We start from the raw sequence: 21,018 nt of genomic DNA on the forward strand, positions 1-21,018 counted from the left end.
ACTTCCTTGAGCGTATTAGCTCTCTACCCGTCTCTATTTTTTCACTTTCTCTCTCTCTTTCTTTGCCACTCACTCTTTACCTCTCTTTTACTGTGGTAGTGAGAATATTTACGTGAAATGAAAACTGAAATTCCTGTTATAGCATGAGGGGTGGAGACAGAGAGAGAGGAGAGGCACAAATAGAGCAGACAGAGGAAATCTCTCCAGTCTGGATCACAGCAGGCACATCAAGGTGAGTCCCTTCATCTGCATCTTTGTCTCTGTTGTAGTTTTATAACATACTAACAGACAAACTGCACTCTGTTACTTACCACAGCTGTCTTCAGTGTTCACACTGCAATGAAACGTGATTACAGACACGTGTAACGTTAAAGTAAAAGGCTGCAGCTTCTGTTTAGAGGGACTACATCAAATCAGCCAGCTAGCGGGCATATTAAGTGTACCTCATTGTGCTTTAACACTCTTCAGTAACACCTGTAACACTGAAGTGTTTTGGTGAGAATCTATATTGTCACACGGCAATATAGAAAACCTGCGCATAACCAGTTTTTCAATAAGCAGGTTTCAGCTGCAGAGGGTTCCTGTGGAAAAATGAACCCCACCCCACCCTGTTGGTCTGATTTGTTTATGCTGAATGACTACAGTCCACCTGTTCACTTCTTCTGTAGGTAGATTCAAGCTTTTGTGTAACAGCTGATGGTGCTCACGTCTTTTAAAGTTATAGAAGTTAAACAAATTTGTGTTAAAAGGGTTCAAACCTCCAAACATCCACAACCATGCAATTTGTTACTCCTGATGATAAACTTTAATATTCCAGACCAGAAGTTAGACTTCAATAAAAGCTTGGGTGAACTGGCTCTACAGTATCTACTTTTCTGTAAGCTCTATCTTTTCCTTCCTGACAGATGCAGTGTCCTCGAGAACAGGATGCTCTAATCCCTCGGCCCCGTGGGGATTTACCTAAACTCTGTGCTGCGGTTACAGCTGCCGTAACTATAGGAGGCATGCTTTTATTCTCTCCTGAGAAGTTGCTTGGCTGGATTGCCATGGCAGTACTCATGCTGACTGGTGGCCCTTTGCTACATGGGCTCTGTCTGCTGGCAGAGGAGCTGATATATCATTCAAACACAAGGTGAGAGGAAAGGTGTTGTAATACATTAACTGTATATGAAAGATGGCAGTAGCTCCATAACATTACTGTTAGCCTCAAGTGGCCACTGAAGGAACTGCAGTTTTTGACTTTGCTTCATTTTCAGCGTCAGAAGTTACAACTGATTAAAGCAGTTTAAAACCATTCAGTATGCTTACTATCACTATATATAAAACAAGAGGCTTGGATCACAGTAACAACTTAGTATCTCCGAGTTCATTGATTTATTTCCACAAGCTGAGACTTTACTGTTCGTGAGTACTGTGTCACTTCTTAGGATGATTTTTTAGTAAAGATATTTCTTTCCACAACTGGTGGAGCTTAAAACTGACAAAAAACATGTTTGCTGCCAAATTATTGTTAGAGATACCGAGACAGCTTTTTTAAAGTAATAATTACTCTGTATAGCAGCAACACGTGTTAACGGGGCCAAATTTGCCCTTCTTCCTTCCATGTTCTGACCAGATATCGAGGACAAGGGATGCTAAGCCACATGCTCCCTGCCTGTGGTTTGGGGGGCAAGACCCTGCTCGCTGCTGGTGTGGCAAGCCTAATGCTGTACCTGGCTGGACATCATCTACCACACAAATGCAACATCTGGGAACTCCTTGTCCTTGTGTTTGTCCTTTACCCACTGTTGAAAGTCTCTGGAGTCCTGGTGAGGTTACAGACACGTCTTCATTGCACATCACTGTCTTTCTCTTACAGGGCTTTCAGCCTTTACTAATTATTAAGTATATTATGACAAATATAAAACTGTCACCAAAATGTGAAGAAGAACCACCATGAATTCATGTCTAAAACAAGTATTTTGTTGAAGCAATATCAATTAAAGCAATGTGTTTGTGTAATACCGAAATTTACCACAAGATGGTGCAGTTTTTGAACAAACAAGGGTGAGGTGCAGAGCTGTAATTACACAGGGATAGAATTGATGAGGCGATGGGAAAACTAGGTTAAGAAGAGAGGTGACAATCAGCGAGCAGCAGTACAGCTTATACAGACTGAAAGTGTGGAGGACGTCAGGAGTGGGTGGTGACGTGTGGTGAGGTGTGGGGCAGGAATGGTAGATGGGTTCTAGGTTGGGAGCTGGGATTTTATTAGTTATTGGCTCTGAGCCCCTTCTTGTTTGCAGTGGTGATGGACAGGTTGAGAGACGAGGTTAGGCAGGAGTTTCTGTGGACTGTGAGGTTTAAACATATTACTGGTCTAGAGTGGGAGGCAGGTGGAAGAGAACCTACTGAGGTGGAGGTGTGCACTGGAGAGAAGATGACTGAAAAGAAAAAACAGAGTAAAGGAGTTTAAATACTTGAGGTTAGAAAGAAAACCGTCTGGACTTCTTTAAGTTGCTTGAAGATGTTTATCCTCTCATCCAAGAAGCTTCCTCAGTTCTAAGGTCAAATGTTGGGGAGTCCCAGATTTAGCCTATGTCCACACTAATACGTTTTCATTTGAAAATGCATCGTCTTCTTCCGTTTTGGCCTCCCATCCACACTGAGACGCCATTGTCATTCAAGGAAACTCTCCTAAGCAGATACATTTGAAAACGCCATTTTCGCGTTGCAGTGTAGACAGTGATGAAAACGATGACACATTTTAGTCATGTGATGCAGTCATGTGACCAATTAAACAAAGATAGCGGAGGGCATTATACAGCGTTTGTTTTGTTTGCTCTGGATTTTGACAGCCCTATTAAAGATTAATATCAGTCTGTACATGCTCCGGATAGCTTTTCTTCAAATTCTTTAATTCTCACTCGCTTTTGCAACTTTGTAGTTTTGTGTTACTCGCAGCAACAACTCCACCTCATTGTTATTCCATTTAAAAAACTCGGTGCTTTTCCTCGACATTTTGCCGCGACGTTTCAGAGAGCCGGAAAGTAAATAAGCAGCACACAGAAATGAGGCAGATTTCTCTTCTTGCGCTTCACACATGCGCAGTACTGAAACGTAAGCGATTTCGTCCGTTTCAATGTGGACGCACAACTCTGTGAAAATGACTGAAAACGATAGTGTGGACGCGGAGAATTTTCATTCGATAATGCCGTTTTCAAATTTATCCGGGCTAGTGTGGACGTAGCCTTAAGCCCTGTGGGAGTGTCCCCCCCCCAAGAGGGACAAAGGACCCCCTAATGATCCTCTACTAAAATCACACGAGCCAAGGTGTGAAAACGGTTGTAGATCACAATCAGCCAAGGTTTCAGGTGAACTCATTGTGAAACCTGGCCCAGGATGTGAGTGGGCATTAAGGCGTCTGGGAAGGGATCTCAAAACTGGATTATAGATGGCAGACATTTGGTGTCGTAAACCACGCCTCTGTTCAAAGAGGGTCGTTCATAGGACATAGTCATAGAAATCATAGTGGACACAGATGTTGCTGCTGTTCACATCATGTAGAAATAAAGCAACACTTGGGACATCCCAAAAAGACGCTGAACAAGTGGAACATCTGGGAATGGAAAATCAAGAAAAAGTCGTAAACAGGCTGCAACACAAATACAGCAGCACAACTCTTTACCACATTAACATGTCGAGGAAGTTGAGGATGCACTACACAAGTGCTGCTACCTCATTTCAAATGTTGTTCACACAGCACTCCTCAGTAAAGTAATTCATCCTTCCAAAGAAATCGAGTTCTCATGATGATGAATGTTCTCTCCTCTTGATCCAGCTGCCACTGTTGCACCCAGAGCTAAACTTACATTGCACACAGTCATTAATTAGCAGCACTTCTGGAATGTCCACCAGCCTGTCTATACTAGAAGACTTTCACTATGAACATAAACACGGAGCTACAGGCAGGTCTGCACTCGCCATGCTCAACAGTGCATGCAATCGTCCCAGCAGCAGTCTGTCTTTACATGCACTCAGACAGTGTGGGATCTCAAACATAAACTACCAGTCCCAAGTTTCGACACACCTTCTCATTTGATGCTTTTTCTTTATTTTCGTGACTCTTTACGTTGTACATTCTCACTGAAGGCATCAAAACTATGAATGAGCACATAAGGAATTATGTAGTAAACAAAAAAGTCTGAAATAACTCCAAACATGTTTTAAATGTTAGATTCTTAAAAATATCTGCCCTTTGCTTTGATTTTGCACATTCTTGGCATTCTCTCGATGAGCTCCATGAGGTCGTCAACTGAAAAATTTTCCAACAATCATGAAGGAGTTCAAAGGCATGCTGAGCACTTGTTGGCCTTTTTGCCTTCGCTCTGTGGTCCATTTAAATCATCAACGGTGTCACCAGTAGTTCACGGTAGGAACCGTGTATGTAGAGACCATCCGTTCACCTTTTCTGCATCTCACGGCGGCTGGAACCAAAGATTTGAATTTTGGACTCATCAGACCAAAGCACAAATGTCCACTGGTCTAATGTCCATTCCTTGTGTTTCTTGGTCCAAACACATCTCTTCTGCTTGTTGCTTTTCCTTAGTCATGGTTTCTTAGCAGCTATTTGACCATAAAGTCTCCTCTGAACAGTTGATGTAGAGATGTGTCTCCTACTGGAGCTCTGTGCGGCATTTATCTGGGCTTTAATCTGAGGCGGTGTTAACTTGAGATTTCTGAGGCTGGTGACTCGGATGAATTTATCCTCTTGGTCACTTGGTCTTCCTTTCCTGGGGTGGTCCAGTTTCATCATAGTGCTTGATGGTTTTTGCGACTGCACTTGGGGACACATTCAAAGTTTTAGCAATTTTCCGGACTGACTGACCTCCAGTCCTTAAAGTAATGATGGACTGTTGTTTCTCTTTACTTAGCTGGTTGGTTCTTAGTTCTAACTACTGTTAGAACTCATAATATGAACTCTAACAGTTGTCAAATAGGGCTGTCAGATGTGTACCAGCCTGACTTCTGCAGAACACACCTGATGGTCCCAACCCCATCAAGAAGGCAAGAAATTCCACAAATGGACCCTCACAAGGTGCACATGTGAAGTGAAAACCATTTTAGGTGAATACATCATGAAGCTCATTGAGAGAAGGCCAAATGTTTGCAGCGCTGTCAACAAAGCAAAGGCTGGCTACTTTCCAATTTTGTTGTAGTATTGTACTAAGTATGAATGAGCAATGATAATAAAGAGTTATCTTAACTTAAATACTTTCAGGAGAATTATCAATAATTCTTCTCTTTGCTACATATATCAATATATCTTGTTTCATATATTTGATGTCTTCAGTTTGTATCTACAATGTAGAAAGTAGTAAAGACAAAGAAAAACCATTAAATGAGAAAGTGTGTCCAAACGTTTGACTGGCAGGGTATTTGATTACATTTTAGTAGTTAAAGCCTTTACTGAGGAGAATTCACCAACCTGACAATTTGATCTCAGTCAGAGCTCGGTGTGTGTTTGTGGCTCACAAAAAAAACCAGCTTTAAAGGACTACACTACAGAAAGACCAGTCCCTCCCCGGGGCTTTACCTGATTAAAACTGAAATGGCATTTCTTGAGTAAAAATAGACTCTAAACATGTCTTCATTAGCAACAATGACCACTGCGTTTTGCACAGATCTCTTTTGGTCCAGCTGACTGTGTCCCTCATGCTGAATTCAACCTAAAAATATATTTGTTCCACATGGAAAAGGGCAGCTTGGGTGAGAGGATGCCCTTTTCTTTCGCCTGGCACCTTCAGCAGGGTGTCAGGTGGCTCCTGAGCATAGGTGAAGTGTTGTGACATTGTTGCGGCTGTTTCTGTGGTTGGCATGCAGGGTCCGTCGGCGGTGGAGGTGTCAGACATCTGCGAGGGGAGGAAGAAGAACGTAGCCCACGGCCTTGCCTGGTCCTTCTACCTGGGATACCTGCGACTGGTGCTGCCACGTCAGTAACATGACAACATCTACAAACAAATCATGTTTTGCCCTCATGTGCTGTTAAATTCAGTGTGTGTCCATGTGTGAAGAGGTTTCTCCCTGTTAAAAGGGAGTTTTTCCTTCCCACTGTTGCCACAGACCTTGCTCTAAAGGGGTCACGTGAATGTTGGGGATTTCTCCGTTTTCTCTGTCTTCAGCTTACAATATAAAGAGCCTTGAGGCAACTGTTGTTGTGATTTATATAAATACAAGTGAATTGATTTAAATAAATTTATTAACCAGTTCAAGTTGAATCTATTAAGCTGCTAGACTCTGCCGCCTGTTCTTTTTGGCTCACAGGGTCACATTGCTACACTTTCTGCTCTATTCTAGAGATGGAGGATGAATGTGAATGAAGAGATCTGTTTCTGTGTTTGCGTGTCTATTCAGATTTGGAGCAGTCCATCGCAGGGTTTTGTGCCACACACCAGTTAAACAACACCAGTTGGGGTCGTGGCTCCAGGAAGCTCCTCATCCTCATCCCTCTCAATGCCAACATTTCCCATAAGCTGGAGGATGAGGATGAAAACATCCAATTCTATGACAACCTACCAAACAACGAGATTGACAGGGCAGGAGTCCGGGGGCGGGTCTACAAGCACAGTGTGTACCGCATAATGGATGAGAATAGGAAGGTATGCAAGCATAAAGTAACCCAGGCATAGTTTTGTTTGTTTTTTTACTTGATTAATGTGCGTCCGACTGGACTGAAGTCCATATTAAAAATGTTTGGTCAGTATTAAACAGCTGTAAACATCTCGTGCAGGAAATGAACTCAGCATCGGGGTTTTTTGCTGCAAGTGTGGGTTGAAAGACTCATGCTCATATTTTTCTCCTTTGATCAGATTTGCAAAGATTGCACAGTTTAAATACGACAGACAATGAGAGTCACAGCAAAGTGACAGACTCAAGGGCCTTTATCTCATAATTTGCTTCAGTATCTTAGAGAACATCAGCGTGCTGTGTATCCAACGTGTTTGATGCAAATCTAACACTGACTGTACTCACAAGCAATAGTTCAGTCAAAAGAAAGGAAGTTTGGGGCGACATGAAAGCATTTGGGGTTTCATTTAGGACTAAAAATAGCCACAGATAGCTCAAAGTGAATGGCTTTAATTTACTGCTGCAGACATTACATGGAATCATGTTATTTTTACATATATATGCATATATATTCAGTTTAGTGCATATTTAATATTCAAATAAACGTAAACTTGCAGGACGTGTTTGGTGTATGCTTTTATGAGTGTGAAGGGATCCGTGCTGCGAACCGTCCATGCTGAGTGGCCAAGCGCTAAAGTTGCTCTTTATGTTACTTTTGCTGTAGCTTTAACATCATGATCTTCCTCAGTGAAGCCAGGAAATCCTAACACCTTTACACTGTCTGCTGAGCTGATCTGATCATTGTGACATTATTTCACTGAATATTTATTTCTGGATTACGACATACTATAAAACAGACTCCTTATCATCTGATATTTCTTATACTTTGAAATAAAGAAGTAAAATAATCTACCTCACCTTTGACTATTTCCCTTCAATAGCACAGCATTGATACGACCTCCTGGTTAAACCAAAGAATCCACCGGTGGAGAGCTAGTTTGTGAAAGCGTAGTAACAGCACCATCTAGCTGTAAAACACGAGAATCAAACATATCTGAGAGGAGAGTGCTGCAAGCTTTTAAAGGATTATCTGTCCGGGAAATATATCTTTCCCTGAGTGTCTGTTTTTTGTTCATGTCTATGTGTGTTTGTGTGTCAACAGGTCCATGAGTGTGTGGTGGAGTATGCGACGCCTCTGCTGACGCTGTACAACATGTCCCAGGAGAGCAGCGCTGGTTTTGGGGAGCCTGAGCGCAGACAGCAGGTTCTGCTCTTCTTCAGGACCCTGCAGGACATCCTGGAGCATTCGCTGGAGTGTCGCAACCGCTACAAGCTCATCCTGCTCAATGGTAGTGTGTGTGTGTGTGTGTGTGTGTGTGTGTGTGTGTGAGAGAGAGAGAGAGAGAGGGGGGGGGGACTTTGTACTCCCAGCATGACACAGGCTGCTTTTAGGAGGATTTTAGCTTTCAGCTTATCCACTTTCCCACAAAGATGTTGTGGCTGTTTTTAAAGGGGTTTTGTTGCTACACTGGAGTCTAAATGTGACACAGTATGAAGCTGAAATGAAATATGTAGGTCAGAGGATCAGTTTCAACTCTGGCCTCATGTGAACTCATATTTATCTTTCACTGTGTAGTTCTTCGATTGTTATAAAGCTGAAAACATGGAATTAACAACCAGATAATCTTCTTCTTCGTCTTCATCATTTTCTAGATGAGCAGGAGGATGATCCTCACTTCCTGTCCAAGGCCATCCTCAGACACTTGGAGCAGCAGGAGAGAGAGGAGTTCTGTCTTACACCAAATCCTCAGCAAGAGAGGGCACACCCATTTGTGGGCAATGCACATTCTAATAACGGTGATGTGATGAGCAGAGACCCCACGCTCATGATCAGCCTGGAGCAACCTCAGCCTCTGAGGGTACCCACGGAGGACACTTACTAAGTCAGCAGACAAAGATGAAGACCAGCGCTATGGAGGACCAGAAGGGCCACGTGCATCAAAATAAAGAATTTTGTGCTTCAATAATAAATTTGTCCAAATAATATGCATTTTATATTTAATTTTTTAATTATTTTAGTAATTTTAAAATTACTAAAATAATTTATTATTCAATCATTTCATTTAAAATAAAAACACTATTTATAAATCATTATTTCAAAATCCCAAATCTAATCTATTTGCTACGGTGGCTGGGAAGTGCAAAGCACAACAAATTAAAAAACGGCAACAAATTAAAAATCCACAACAAATTAAAAAACCGCAACAAATTAAAAAACGGCAACAAATAAAAAATTCACAACAAATTAAAAAACCGCAACAAATTAAAAAACCGCAACAAATAAAAAATCCACAACAAATTAAAAAACCACAACAAATTAAAAAACCGCAACAAATTAAAAAACCGCAACAAATTAAAAATCCACAACAAATTAAAAAACCGCAACAAATTAAAAATCCTTGACGGAAAGGGATTGTCTGAAATACCGGAAGTGGAGAGTGATGTCACGAGAGGGGGCGTGGCCAGAATTTTTGGTTGAGGCGCCATGTTTCTGGGCCGAACAAAGCGCTAGCGAAAGAGGAGCGAAAGTACACGGATAACACCAGTTATGGTTCGTACTTGCTGTGCGGTCGGTTGTAAAGTTAGATCGCACGACCGGCAAGGGAATAAGGTTGAAAATGGTTTATCTTTTCATTCTTTCCCCACCTGGAAGCAACATGAGGCAGCTCATGTATCGGATGTTACCAAAAGAAGGCGTCTAGTCTGGATAGCAGCTGTGAGACCAGCTGATATCCAGTTCGATTCCATCTCCAAATATCTGTTGGTGTGCTCCAGACATTTTCATTCCGGTAAGTTATAGATATGTTCATATCACTCTTTATCGGTCTTTTAAGTCTGACATCACTAGCCGTGTCTTGGCTCAAACTCCCAAGAGCACCTGCAGGTCCATAAATCACACGATCACTGTGGCATCACTGAGTGTTGAAAAACTATCTAAAGTCTTTCATCTGTAATAAAATGATCAGCGTTCTGCTCTACCATGTGTAACAATTGAGTTTATCATCCAGGCATCCATGAAGACGAAATTAGCAGGAAGTTAGCTCGCTAGATTCCATCTAAATACAATATAGCATGTCCTAACTGAGGGATTTTGGAAACAAAGTCAAACGTACAGCTCTGCTATCACTTCCAACATAAATGAAGACAGAAAACTAAACAGCAGTGACGTTTGTAGGGTACTGAAGTTTGGCTAGCTGGTGTAAAACGATGTGCTACGTGACCGTTAGCGGCACAGCTATGTTAGCATAATATAAACACTAACTTTTTCCACTTAATAAAAGTTATCGTGAGGATTCTCGGTGGTCAGAAACAAATGTAATCGCATCGCAGGATGCTGTAAACGGACCAAACTCCAGCCAGGAGAACAACTGAGATAATCCATCCACAAGGATGAATAGGATTAGTCATTCATATACTGCTGCATGGGCTGGGCTGTAGCTACATCGTAAGGTTTTAAAAACTGAGCTTTCAAATGATTAGTGGTGATAGAAGCAGTGGGAAGCCAACAGTGATCACTGACTGTTTTTAGGAGTTTTTTGAGATTAAATAGAAGACAATACAAAACATTAAACATGTTAACAACACAAAATCCATATTAAACGCAGACTACTTTAGGCCTGGAAGCAGGATTTGTCACGCCACCACTTAAAGACCAGATAGCCTATTAGTTTTCTTTTCGATGCACTCTGAGGTCATAGCAAATTAGAAAAAAAAAACATCCTAATGAGTGATTTTGCAGAACTACGTGCTATTTATAGACTTGCTAATTATTTGGCATTATTGCAGCAGACCAGCCAATGAAATGGATGAAACATCGTGACTGGGTTCCAGCGCTACACAAGGGACCTGCTTCAAACATACCACCATGCCAATACTTCTTCCATGTGAGGGTGAAGAGGTGACCCTTCTGGATAAGATGGTGAAGGTTTGCTGCCGTTTTGATGAACAGTGTGGTAGTAAAACCAGGGGAAAATGAAACTTGCTCCTGTTAAATATTCTTAAGTCTTGTGCTGTATAAATAGCGGTAATTTTTCAGAAGATAAATTGAAGTAATTGATAGTAAATTAAGTAGTGTTAGTAGTGGGTGATATCGTGTAAATGCTGTCATGATTTTGTGTAAACATTTTGTCTTTTATAAACTATAAATGACATGGATTCTACATTGTAACTGATGTGATATTCTATAATAAAAAAGAGGCAAAAATTAGTTTGTTTCTTTATTGAACTTTTGAACAGTGGTACTCAGTCAGTACATATTCAGTAAATGCAAATTATTTACATGGCAGTGCACTTCAGGCATAAATCTAGACCCTTATATAAAACATTATGGGTCATTCCCACAACCCACAGCTTTACTGTGCTCCAGCAAAGTATCCAATAGCAGTGACAACTCCTCCACAGTAGCAGGTGGGATTTTTCTGTTTTGAGGACGGCTCCTTTTACCTTTCAATACGGATGGTCTGTTTATGTTTTGATCCAGAGCAGTTTTTGGGCAGCTGAAGAGGAGAAGTCTATCTTATGGCCAACCTCTGGCTGTATCTTGGTCATATTACCCAGCAAAACCCAGTATGCAGGTTCATCTGTAACAGCCCTTGTGCCACAGATCCGCATTGTTGCTTCTACTTTAAAAAGAAGAACAGCGACATGGCTGCAGGTCTCCACGACTCCGGCCATACAGGTGCAGTGGGCGGCTTCAACCTTCCCTGTGATGCTCACAATGACCCATGGCTGCAATGCTGGTTCATTCAGTCTTTGAGAGTGCAGTACCTGAAACATACAAGTTACAAGTTAATTTAAAGACAAAGACTAATGAGCCAAGGCCAACATAAATGTGTTTTATCTACTTTCAAATCCATTTATCATAAATGTAACAAAGTGTTTAGAAAGTTAGCACATACATGTAATTTTCCATTTTTTTATGTATCCATCTATAGAACGCTGCATGTTATATTCCAAATCTGCCTGTTCTCTTTCAGAAACCTGACTTCAGAAAATGAAACTAAAGTATGTAATCACTTTATGGAGAAAGCATAAAGTTTGACTTTAGGTGACAATTATGGACACGTAATATGATAAGGAGATTCTGCAGGTCATTAATCAATGTATTATAGTAAAAAATGTATTTTTGTGACACAGGACACAAACACGGAAGCAAGATATGTAATTAGGATTATTTCTAATAAATATGAATAAATAATTGCAATTTCTTTAACCACTGAGAATAACTAAATCCTTCAGAACAATGTCACATCAATGCACTCTACTCACTATGGCTACGTTCACACTACAGGTCTTAATGCTCAATTCCGATTTTTTTGTCTGCTTGTTCACACTACAAATAAAATGTGACAGCAAACACGCTCCTTTGTGAACCCTCAAAGTGGCCCACATATGCAAAAGCAGATGTCACACACAACACGCTCTGTTTAGACCCAGACCAAACAGTATTGTTTGACTGATGCCCCTTAAATATAAAGATTTGTTTCAGACTTTGCTTTAAATTATTTTGTTATTTACATATGGCCTAATAATTATCCTTATTGCCATTTTAGAGAGGAGCGGTGCTTCAAAGGATATGCAGATTTCTGTCAGAATCTGCAGATTATACAGTATAAGTAAAATGTTCATGTTGTCTTCCCAACAGTTTCACTAACATCTACACGGGATGGACACGAAGCGCCGTTGTTCCTGACCACCGAGAATCCTCACGATAACTTTTATTAAGTGGAAAAAGTTAGTGTTTATATTATGCTAACATAGCTGTGCCGCTAACGGTCACGTAGCACATCGTTTTACACCAGCTAGCCAAACTTCAGTACCCTACAAACGTCACTGCTGTTTAGTTTTCTGTCTTCATTTATGTTGGAAGTGATAGCAGAGCTGTACGTTTGACTTTGTTTCCAAAATCCCTCAGTTAGGACATGCTATATTGTATTTAGATGGAATCTAGCGAGCTAACTTCCTGCTAATTTCGTCTTCATGGATGCCTGGATGATAAACTCAATTGTTACACATGGTAGAGCAGAACGCTGATCATTTTATTACAGATGAAAGACTTTAGATAGTTTTTCAACACTCAGTGATGCCACAGTGATCGTGTGATTTATGGACCTGCAGGTGCTCTTGGGAGTTTGAGCCAAGACACGGCTAGTGATGTCAGACTTAAAAGACCGATAAAGAGTGATATGAACATATCTATAACTTACCGGAATGAAAATGTCTGGAGCACACCAACAGATATTTGGAGATGGAATCGAACTGGATATCAGCTGGTCTCACAGCTGCTATCCAGACTAGACGCCTTCTTTTGGTAACATCCGATACATGAGCTGCCTCATGTTGCTTCCAGGTGGGGAAAGAATGAAAAGATAAACCATTTTCAACCTTATTCCCTTGCCGGTCGTGCGATCTAACTTTACAACCGACCGCACAGCAAGTACGAACCATAACTGGTGTTATCCGTGTACTTTCGCTCCTCTTTCGCTAGCGCTTTGTTCGGCCCAGAAACATGGCGCCTCAACCAAAAATTCTGGCCACGCCCCCTCTCGTGACATCACTCTCCACTTCCGGTATTTCAGACAATCCCTTTCCGTCAAGGATTTTTAATTTGTTGCGGTTTTTTAATTTGTTGTGGTTTTTTAATTTGTTGTGGATTTTTAATTTGTGGATTTTTAATTTGTTGCGGTTTTTTAATTTGTTGTGGATTTTTAATTTGTTGTGGTTTTTTAATTTGTTGTGAATTTTTAATTTGTTGTGAATTTTTAATTTGTTGCGGTTTTTTAATTTGTTGTGGATTTTTAATTTGTTGTGGTTTTTTAATTTGTTGCGAATTTTTAATTTGTTGCGAATTTTTAATTTGTTGCGGTTTATTAATTTGTTGTGGATTTTTAATTTGTTGTGGTTTTTTAATTTGTTGCGAATTTTTAATTTGTTGCGAATTTTTAATTTGTTGCGGTTTTTTAATTTGTTGTGGATTTTTAATTTGTTGCGGTTTTTTAATTTGTTGCGGTTTTTTAATTTGTTGTGGATTTTTAATTTGTTGCCGTTTTTTAATTTGTTGCGCTTTGCACTTCCCAGCCACCGTAATTTGCTAATAAAATAGCGAATTCACGAGCTAACAGGAACGGGAAAAATGCAGGAAATGGAAAATGTCAGAAATAAATCTGTCTTATTTAAATTGCATTTTAAAATTCTCTTTTTTAATGTGGAAATTGAAAATGGTTTTTGAAATGAGTTTTTTATTGGGAGTTTTTATTAAGTATTTATTAAAGGATTCATTTTGAAATATTGATTTTTATTTTAAATCTCCAAAAGTTGATTCTGTTCATCTGGACGTAGCGTTTTGTGGGAGAAACATTTCGTCACTCATCCAAGTGACTTCTTCAGTCTCAGCTGACTGCAAGTTTCCACAATCTTATAAACAGTACATTTGCATAATGACTGAAACCAGCCCACTGAGGGAACTTTGGAGGCTTTGGAGTTGACGTCACGCCGCAATGCATTGTGGGAGCGCGGCACCATTTTCGGGGTCTACGAATCAAAACAAACACAGTGTGTTGGAACGACGATTACAAGACGCTTTAAAGCAGCTCAAAAGAGAATGGACTGTATAGAGACCGATTGCGTCCAGAGGCAAAGCAGCTGTACTTGCAGAAAATAGCGTGCATTGGAAATGTGGACCCGTATGAAATACAGCCGTGGAGTAGAAACCCTGAAGACCAACCGCTATTGACGTAGCCTGATATATTTCATACTAGGGCTGGGCGATATATCGAGTTTTTTAAAAATATCGATATATTTTCATACGAGATATAAGATGTGACAATATCGTTTATATCGATATAGTCTATGTTACGTTGTGGAGCCGCAGGTTTGCCTCTCTTTCGTCCACTTTTGTCTCTACGAAACGTTACTCGGCCTCGCCTCTCCTTCACTGAACACAACTCCGCCTCCCCCATAGCTTCACCTGCAGGCAATGACAAGATGAAAGCGGAAAATCTCCGTTAGCGAGTTACCGCGGATCGCCCCGTGCGTGGGGCTGGACGGCGTCAACGTGTTAGCGAGCTAACCGCGCTAACGACATGCAGCCCGAAGGGGCTGCACGGCCTAAAATCCTTTCATTTTCTCAAAACTCGACAGTGCGCCTTATGTATGAATTCTGGTTGTGCTTACTGACCGCGAACCGATTTTATGTGGTGCACAGCGCTCAGCAATCTGTCAAAAAATGTTTTAATATGACTTTGCTAAGCTAAGGAGCTGCACCGCTTGATGGAGCCGCCTCGCGGAGTGATACGTACTGTGCTTCAACGTAATATTACCGTACTGTGTGTGTATAAGGACCACAAATGGCACCTGTTCAGAGACGTGGTGCAGCTGTGAAATCTGTCTCTTTGTTATTATGCTCAGCTTCTATTAGTTTACATTTTGACTGCACAATTGTGAGCTTTTTGTTATGCACAAAAACAACATTGTTTTCTTTTATTTATGGACCATGATTATTTAATAAATGCTGATAATTTATTTATGAGTAATTTCTTCATGTACATCTACGCTGTATGTAAAGAAAATGCCCGTGTGACATCTGGGACACAGTGTGACTAAGAACTCTCTTTTTGTTCTTAACTTATGGCTTTTTAAAAAAAAATATTGAGATATATATCTTATATCGCCATGCAGCTAAAAAATATCGAGATATGAATTTTGGGTCATATCGCCCAGCCCTATTTCATACCTTATCTGTGGAGTCAGCGCGTACAAGTCTTCATTCAAACAAAGGTAAGTCAGCTCGAGTACTGCGTGTGAAATGCGTTTGATTTCCCTGCAAACAGTCAGATTAGTGCAGCATAAATTCATTCATGAGGGGAAATTACAGTGAGAACATGTGGAGGCTGTTAGGTGGAGTGAGTTCAGTGCATTGATGTGACATTGTCCTGAAGGATTTAGTTATTCTCTATGGTTAAAGAAATTGCAATATTAATGTTTATTATAAATAATTCTAATTATACATCTTGCTTCCATATTTGTATCTTGTGTCACTAAAAATACAGTTTATTTTAATTTTATACTTTGATCAATGACCTGCAGAATCTCCTTATCATATTAAGTGATTCATAATTGTCACTTTATGCTTTCTCCATCTTGAAATTGATGACATCCTTGCATTACATGCTTTAGGTTCATTTTCTGCAGGCAGGTTTCTGACAGATCAGGCAGATTTACACTATAACATGCAGCGTTCTATAGATGGACACATAAAGAAATGAAAAATTACATGTATGTGCTGACTTTCTAGACACTTTGTTACATTTATGATAAAGTAGATAAAACACATTTACGTCGGCCATGGCTCGTTAGTTCTTGTCTTTAAATGAAATTTGTCTGTGTGTGTTTCAGGTCCTGCACTCTCAAAGACTGAATGAACCAGCATTGCAGCAACAGGTCATTGTGAGCACCACAGGGAAGGTTGAAGCTGCCCACTGCACCTGTATGGCCGGAGTCGCAGAGACCTGCAGCGGATCTGTGGCACAAGGGCTGTTACAGATGAACCTGCATACTGGGTTTTGCCTGGTAATATGACCAAGATACAGCCAGAGGTTGGCCATAAGATAGACTTCTCCTCTTCAGCTGCCCAAAAAAAGGCTCTTGATCAAAACATAAACAGACCATCTGTAGTGACAGGTAAAAGGAGCTGTCCTCAAAACAGAAAAATCCCACCTGCTACTGTGGAGGAGTTGTCACTGCTATAATGCTTAATGTTTTATCTAGGGGTCTAGATTTATGCCTGTTGTGCACTGCCGTGTAAATAATTTGCATTTACTGAAGATGTACTGACTGAGTCCCACTGTTCAAAAGTTGAATAAAGAAAAACTAATTTTTGCCTCTTTTTTTATTAAAACCACCTTATGGAACATCACATCAGTTACAGTGTAGAATCCATGTCATTTATAGTTTACAAATGACAAAATGTTTACACAAAATCACGAGTGTTTACATGATATCACCCACTACTAACATTACTTTATTTACTGTATCTTTTGAAAAAATATACCACTATTTATACAGCAAAAGACTTAAGAATATTTAACAGGAGCAGGTTTCATTTTTCACTGGTTTTATTATCACACTGTTCACCAAACGCACCAAACCTTCACCATCTTATCCAGGAGGGTCACCTCTTCACCCTCACATGGAAGAAGTAATCTGATTGGCATGGTGGTATGTTTGCAGCAGGTCCCTTGTGTAGCGCTGGAACCCAGTCACGATGTTTCATCCATTTCATTGGCTGGTTTGCTGCAATAATGCCAAATAATTAGCAACTCTATAAATAGAAGGTAGTTCTGCAAAATCACTCAGTAGGATGTTTGTTCTAATTTGCTATGAGCTCAGAGCGCATCGAAAATAAAACTAATAGGCTATAAAGAGTGATGTGAACATATTTAGAACTTACCGGAATGAAAATGTCTGGAGCACCAACAGATATTTGGAGATGGAAGAGAACTGATATCAGCTGGTCTCACAGCTGCTCTCCAGGCTAGACGCCTTCCTTTGCTAACATCGATACACGAGCTGCCTCATGTCGCTTCCAGGTTGGGAAAGAATGAAAAGACAAACCCTTTTCAAGCTTATTCTCTTGCCGGTCGTGCGATCAAACATTGCAGCCGACCATACAGCAAGAACGAACCATGGCTATGCTTTCGCTCCTTTTTCACTTAGACCCCCAAAATGGCGGTTCGGGCCAAAATCCTTTCCACACCCACCCCCGTGACATCACGCTCCAAAACCCTGGGCTACGAGGTCAGTTCCTTAATCTTAATTATGCAATTTTATTCTTGTACCTTTATTTTAAATGAAATTATTAAATCACAAATTACTTTAGTAATGTTTAACGAAATAAAAAACATATTAAATGGATTTCCTAATGCATATTTTATTGCACAATTCATTACTGAAGCACAAAATCCTTTATTTCGATGCTCGTGGCTCTTCGGGTCCTCCATGAGGCTCAACCTCCGTCACTGTGTGCTAACTCTGCAAAATGATCATTTCGTATATTCCCATACGAATATACGTATAGGATATTCATATATTATTTAAAATAACGGATTCAATTTATAGCTTGTTGGAGTTATATAGATTCTTTTTTCTTTTTTTTACATTTTATTTTGAAAGTACTTTTTGTGCATCCACATTATAGAATAATTCAAATTCTCCAAGAATCGGCAGCAGCCTGTTGCGGGGCTATCACACAGAGACAGATAACCAATCACACTCAGGGGCTAATTTGGACTCACCAGTCAAAGTGTCGTCTGTGGACTGTGGGAGGAGAGAGGGAGAACGTGCAAACTCGCACACAAGTCTGGCTGTGGGGCGACAGCGCTAACCTCCACCACCCAATGCAAAGACAAATGGTGATTAAATGATCATTCAAAATAAACCAGTCTGGCATGATTCATTTGTTCCAGCTGTTAAAACTGTTAATTAAAATGTATAATTAATAATAATTTGAAACATGTTGAGATAATTAAAACAACTAGCGTGTTCTCAAATGTCAGGCTAGCACAGCCGTAAACATGAGACTTTTATTGTGAAGTTAAAAATTAACATTGTAAAAAGGATATTTCAGCATACAAAGGATCCAAAGGTGTTCTTTAAAGCAGTAGGAAAAGGTCAGCAGCTCTCCCTTAAATATGGCTAAAAACAGCCAAATTCAGCTCATCTGTGGGCTGCTACGCCTTCCATGAACGATCTGTAAAACTAGGAAAACGTTGATTTATCATCAAAATCTTTCTTTCATTTAGAAAATTATATCCGTGCTCTCACAACCAAACACAAAGGTTAATGTAGGTGTCCGAGTAAAAGTTCAAAGTGAATAGTAGTTGCAAAAGTCAGGTGGCGCATCAAAAAGAACTAGAATCATCTATCAGCCTTCTTAATTTATTTCAAAGATGCTAGTTTATGGAATAAATCCCTGCAGTTTTTTAAGCTGAAATTTTAATTACATTCATTCATTTACACTAAAACATGCTTGTGCAACCTGTTCATGTCTATGTACTAAACTCAATATTTAATCAATACAGCTTTACAAGATTTTTGTTAGGTGATATTCTGGAATAACTATCATAAATGGACACTGATAGTTAATCAACTGTGAATCAACACAGTAAACAATGAATGTAACAATAATGAATGTACTATTTCATAAATGGTTTTTAATAAAGGTTTAAAAAGGTTTTTGTAAAGGTGCAAATGATGTCTGTAAAATGATAAATCTGTAAACTTTATTTGGATTGCTATTATAAAGTTATTACGGTTTAACCGATGTTTATAATTCCAGTTAACATGCGTGCAGTACGATTGTGGACAATGTTGCTGGAAGTCACAAGACTGAAACTGCAGCTTTTCTTCTTTTTTATTTTATTGTTTAGTTTAGTTTTCCCGTCAGCTTTCCTTCTGCCTTTGCTGTCGGTTTAGCTTTGTTAACGCAGGAAAGTTATTATTGTGAAGTAAAATTAGAGTTAAGTCAAATTTGGGATTGTGATGATCAAACCCATGGCCACACTCTAAAAGTCCGTAACCCCTATGTATTTTTTTTTATCTGAACACAATAACACACTTTAGTTTCCAATAAGTTTATTGATTGGTTTGGATACATTTGTTCTATTTTTAAGCGCACACATTTACTTTACTTATGTATTCATACCAGTTCATTATTTTGTTTGATCTTTGACTAACCATTGCTTCTTCTGACTAACCTGCCATGGTGCCTGGGAGTTGGTGTTTTTGTACTTTATGATTATGTTTTGTTTAGTTACCCCTCGTGTGTCATAGTGGTCTGATCAGCCATTATCTATACCCTTGTGAGGCATTTCCTGTTTAGGTCAGTTATGTTTGTCTGGGCATTCATTTGCTCAGTTCTTTGCCTGAGTTTAGTTTTGTTTCTTTGACCTCTTGAGCTCAACATTTATTACTTTTGTAAATGTAATTTTGGGGTTAAATAAATGGAAACCCTATTTTTCTAATAATTTCTGTGACTCCTGCTTTTTTCAACTCGCTCCATCACAGGGTTGCATTATACTTGTAATATGTGTATCACATGACCAAAAGGACTACTGGGGAACTCTGAATACTTTAAAGTCTTGAGAATGAAGACTGGCTCATGGATCAGTGATGAAGCCTCGATTACAAGCACAGCATTTGAATGCTGTGCAAAAACACTATAAAAGCTGCCACATTTGTAGATATTATTATTATTATGTTCATAATCAGCACAGGTAGGTCCACTGGTATTTGGAAATTAACAAAGTCTTTATAATTGTGCCTCGGTACACCACCATCAAAGTTGGCACTTCAAGTGCCAACTTTCAGCTTCGATTTAAGAGGGTTTACAAAAAGTTCCACACATCTTTATTCACAGTCCAGCATTTTGATGGTGGTGTACCGAGGCGTGTGAGGCGAGGGGTTTAATAACAGCTGTGCCACGAGCTGAAATATTTTCACACGAAGTCAATTCACTAATATTAACTTTTAACTTCACATTTAGTAAACAGCCTGCTCTGTGTGTTTGCTTTGCCACAATGCGCTCATTCCTATCTATCCATCAGTGTGTCAGCTGATGTTAGCTGTGTGGGATGTTGTGTTGTTTTGCTCCTCTCAGGAAAACAGGTTGGACTTGCCTCATGCGTCTGTTTTAATCGAACAAAGAATTATAATCATTAAATATTAGCATACACAGTATGCACTGCTGAATGAAACAACTTGTTAAAAGTATCTTCAGCTAAAAGTGATTTCTTTTCTCCAAAGCAGAAGCGTCTTCATATGAAGTGGTGTACATCGTATGAACTTCCATAAAACACACATTTTGTCTTGTTTTTAACTCCAGCTAAATATTACAAAATCAGCTAATAACATCATAATTCACTAGTTCCTATTATGTTGAATGCTTATCATCTTCAACACTGAATTCAAGTCTTTTTTCATATAATAACATCTGAATTATGTTTCCCTTAAACATGTATTTTCATTGTTATGAGCATTAGGCCTTAATGTGGAGATTAATTCACATGAGAGCAACCAAAGACGACTGCTTTCCTTTGCAGATTTTTTCATCTGAAGGCCAAAAGGAAAAAAAAATTCCACTTTGTTACTTTTATGGGTTGTGGAACAATAACTTGTGTTTGCCTGTCGAGTCCACTTGATGCACGGTTTCATCTCCATTTTCTGCTCTTTTATCGATCTAAATATTACAAACCCCACAACTGTTCTGTGTTCATAATGCAGCACAATTGGATCAGATCCCCGTGGCTGTCGACTGATCTGATGCAACCTCGCGGAGCAGTTTCACCGGCTGCGCTC

The 21,018-nt window shown here is 39.7% G+C and overlaps 1 protein-coding gene across 1 annotated transcript; it reads left to right on the top strand.

Moving 5' to 3' along the window:
* sting1 (stimulator of interferon response cGAMP interactor 1) lies at positions 1 to 8,735 on the top strand. Its single transcript, XM_085465655.1, has 7 exons — positions 1 to 232; positions 906 to 1,132; positions 1,616 to 1,808; positions 5,863 to 5,971; positions 6,394 to 6,638; positions 7,769 to 7,955; positions 8,320 to 8,735. Exons 2-7 carry the CDS (start codon positions 906 to 908, stop codon positions 8,547 to 8,549), a joined length of 1,191 nt encoding a protein of 396 aa, XP_085321781.1. The 5' UTR covers positions 1 to 232; the 3' UTR covers positions 8,550 to 8,735.
* Positions 8,736 to 21,018: the final 12,283 nt, after the last annotated feature.

Source organism: Copadichromis virginalis, linkage group LG2, assembly GCF_057382275.1.
Source record: "Copadichromis virginalis isolate Kocher_CV1m ecotype Utaka linkage group LG2, C_Virginalis_male_GT1.1, whole genome shotgun sequence".
In the NCBI taxonomy this organism is placed as follows: Eukaryota; Metazoa; Chordata; class Actinopteri; order Cichliformes; family Cichlidae; genus Copadichromis; species Copadichromis virginalis.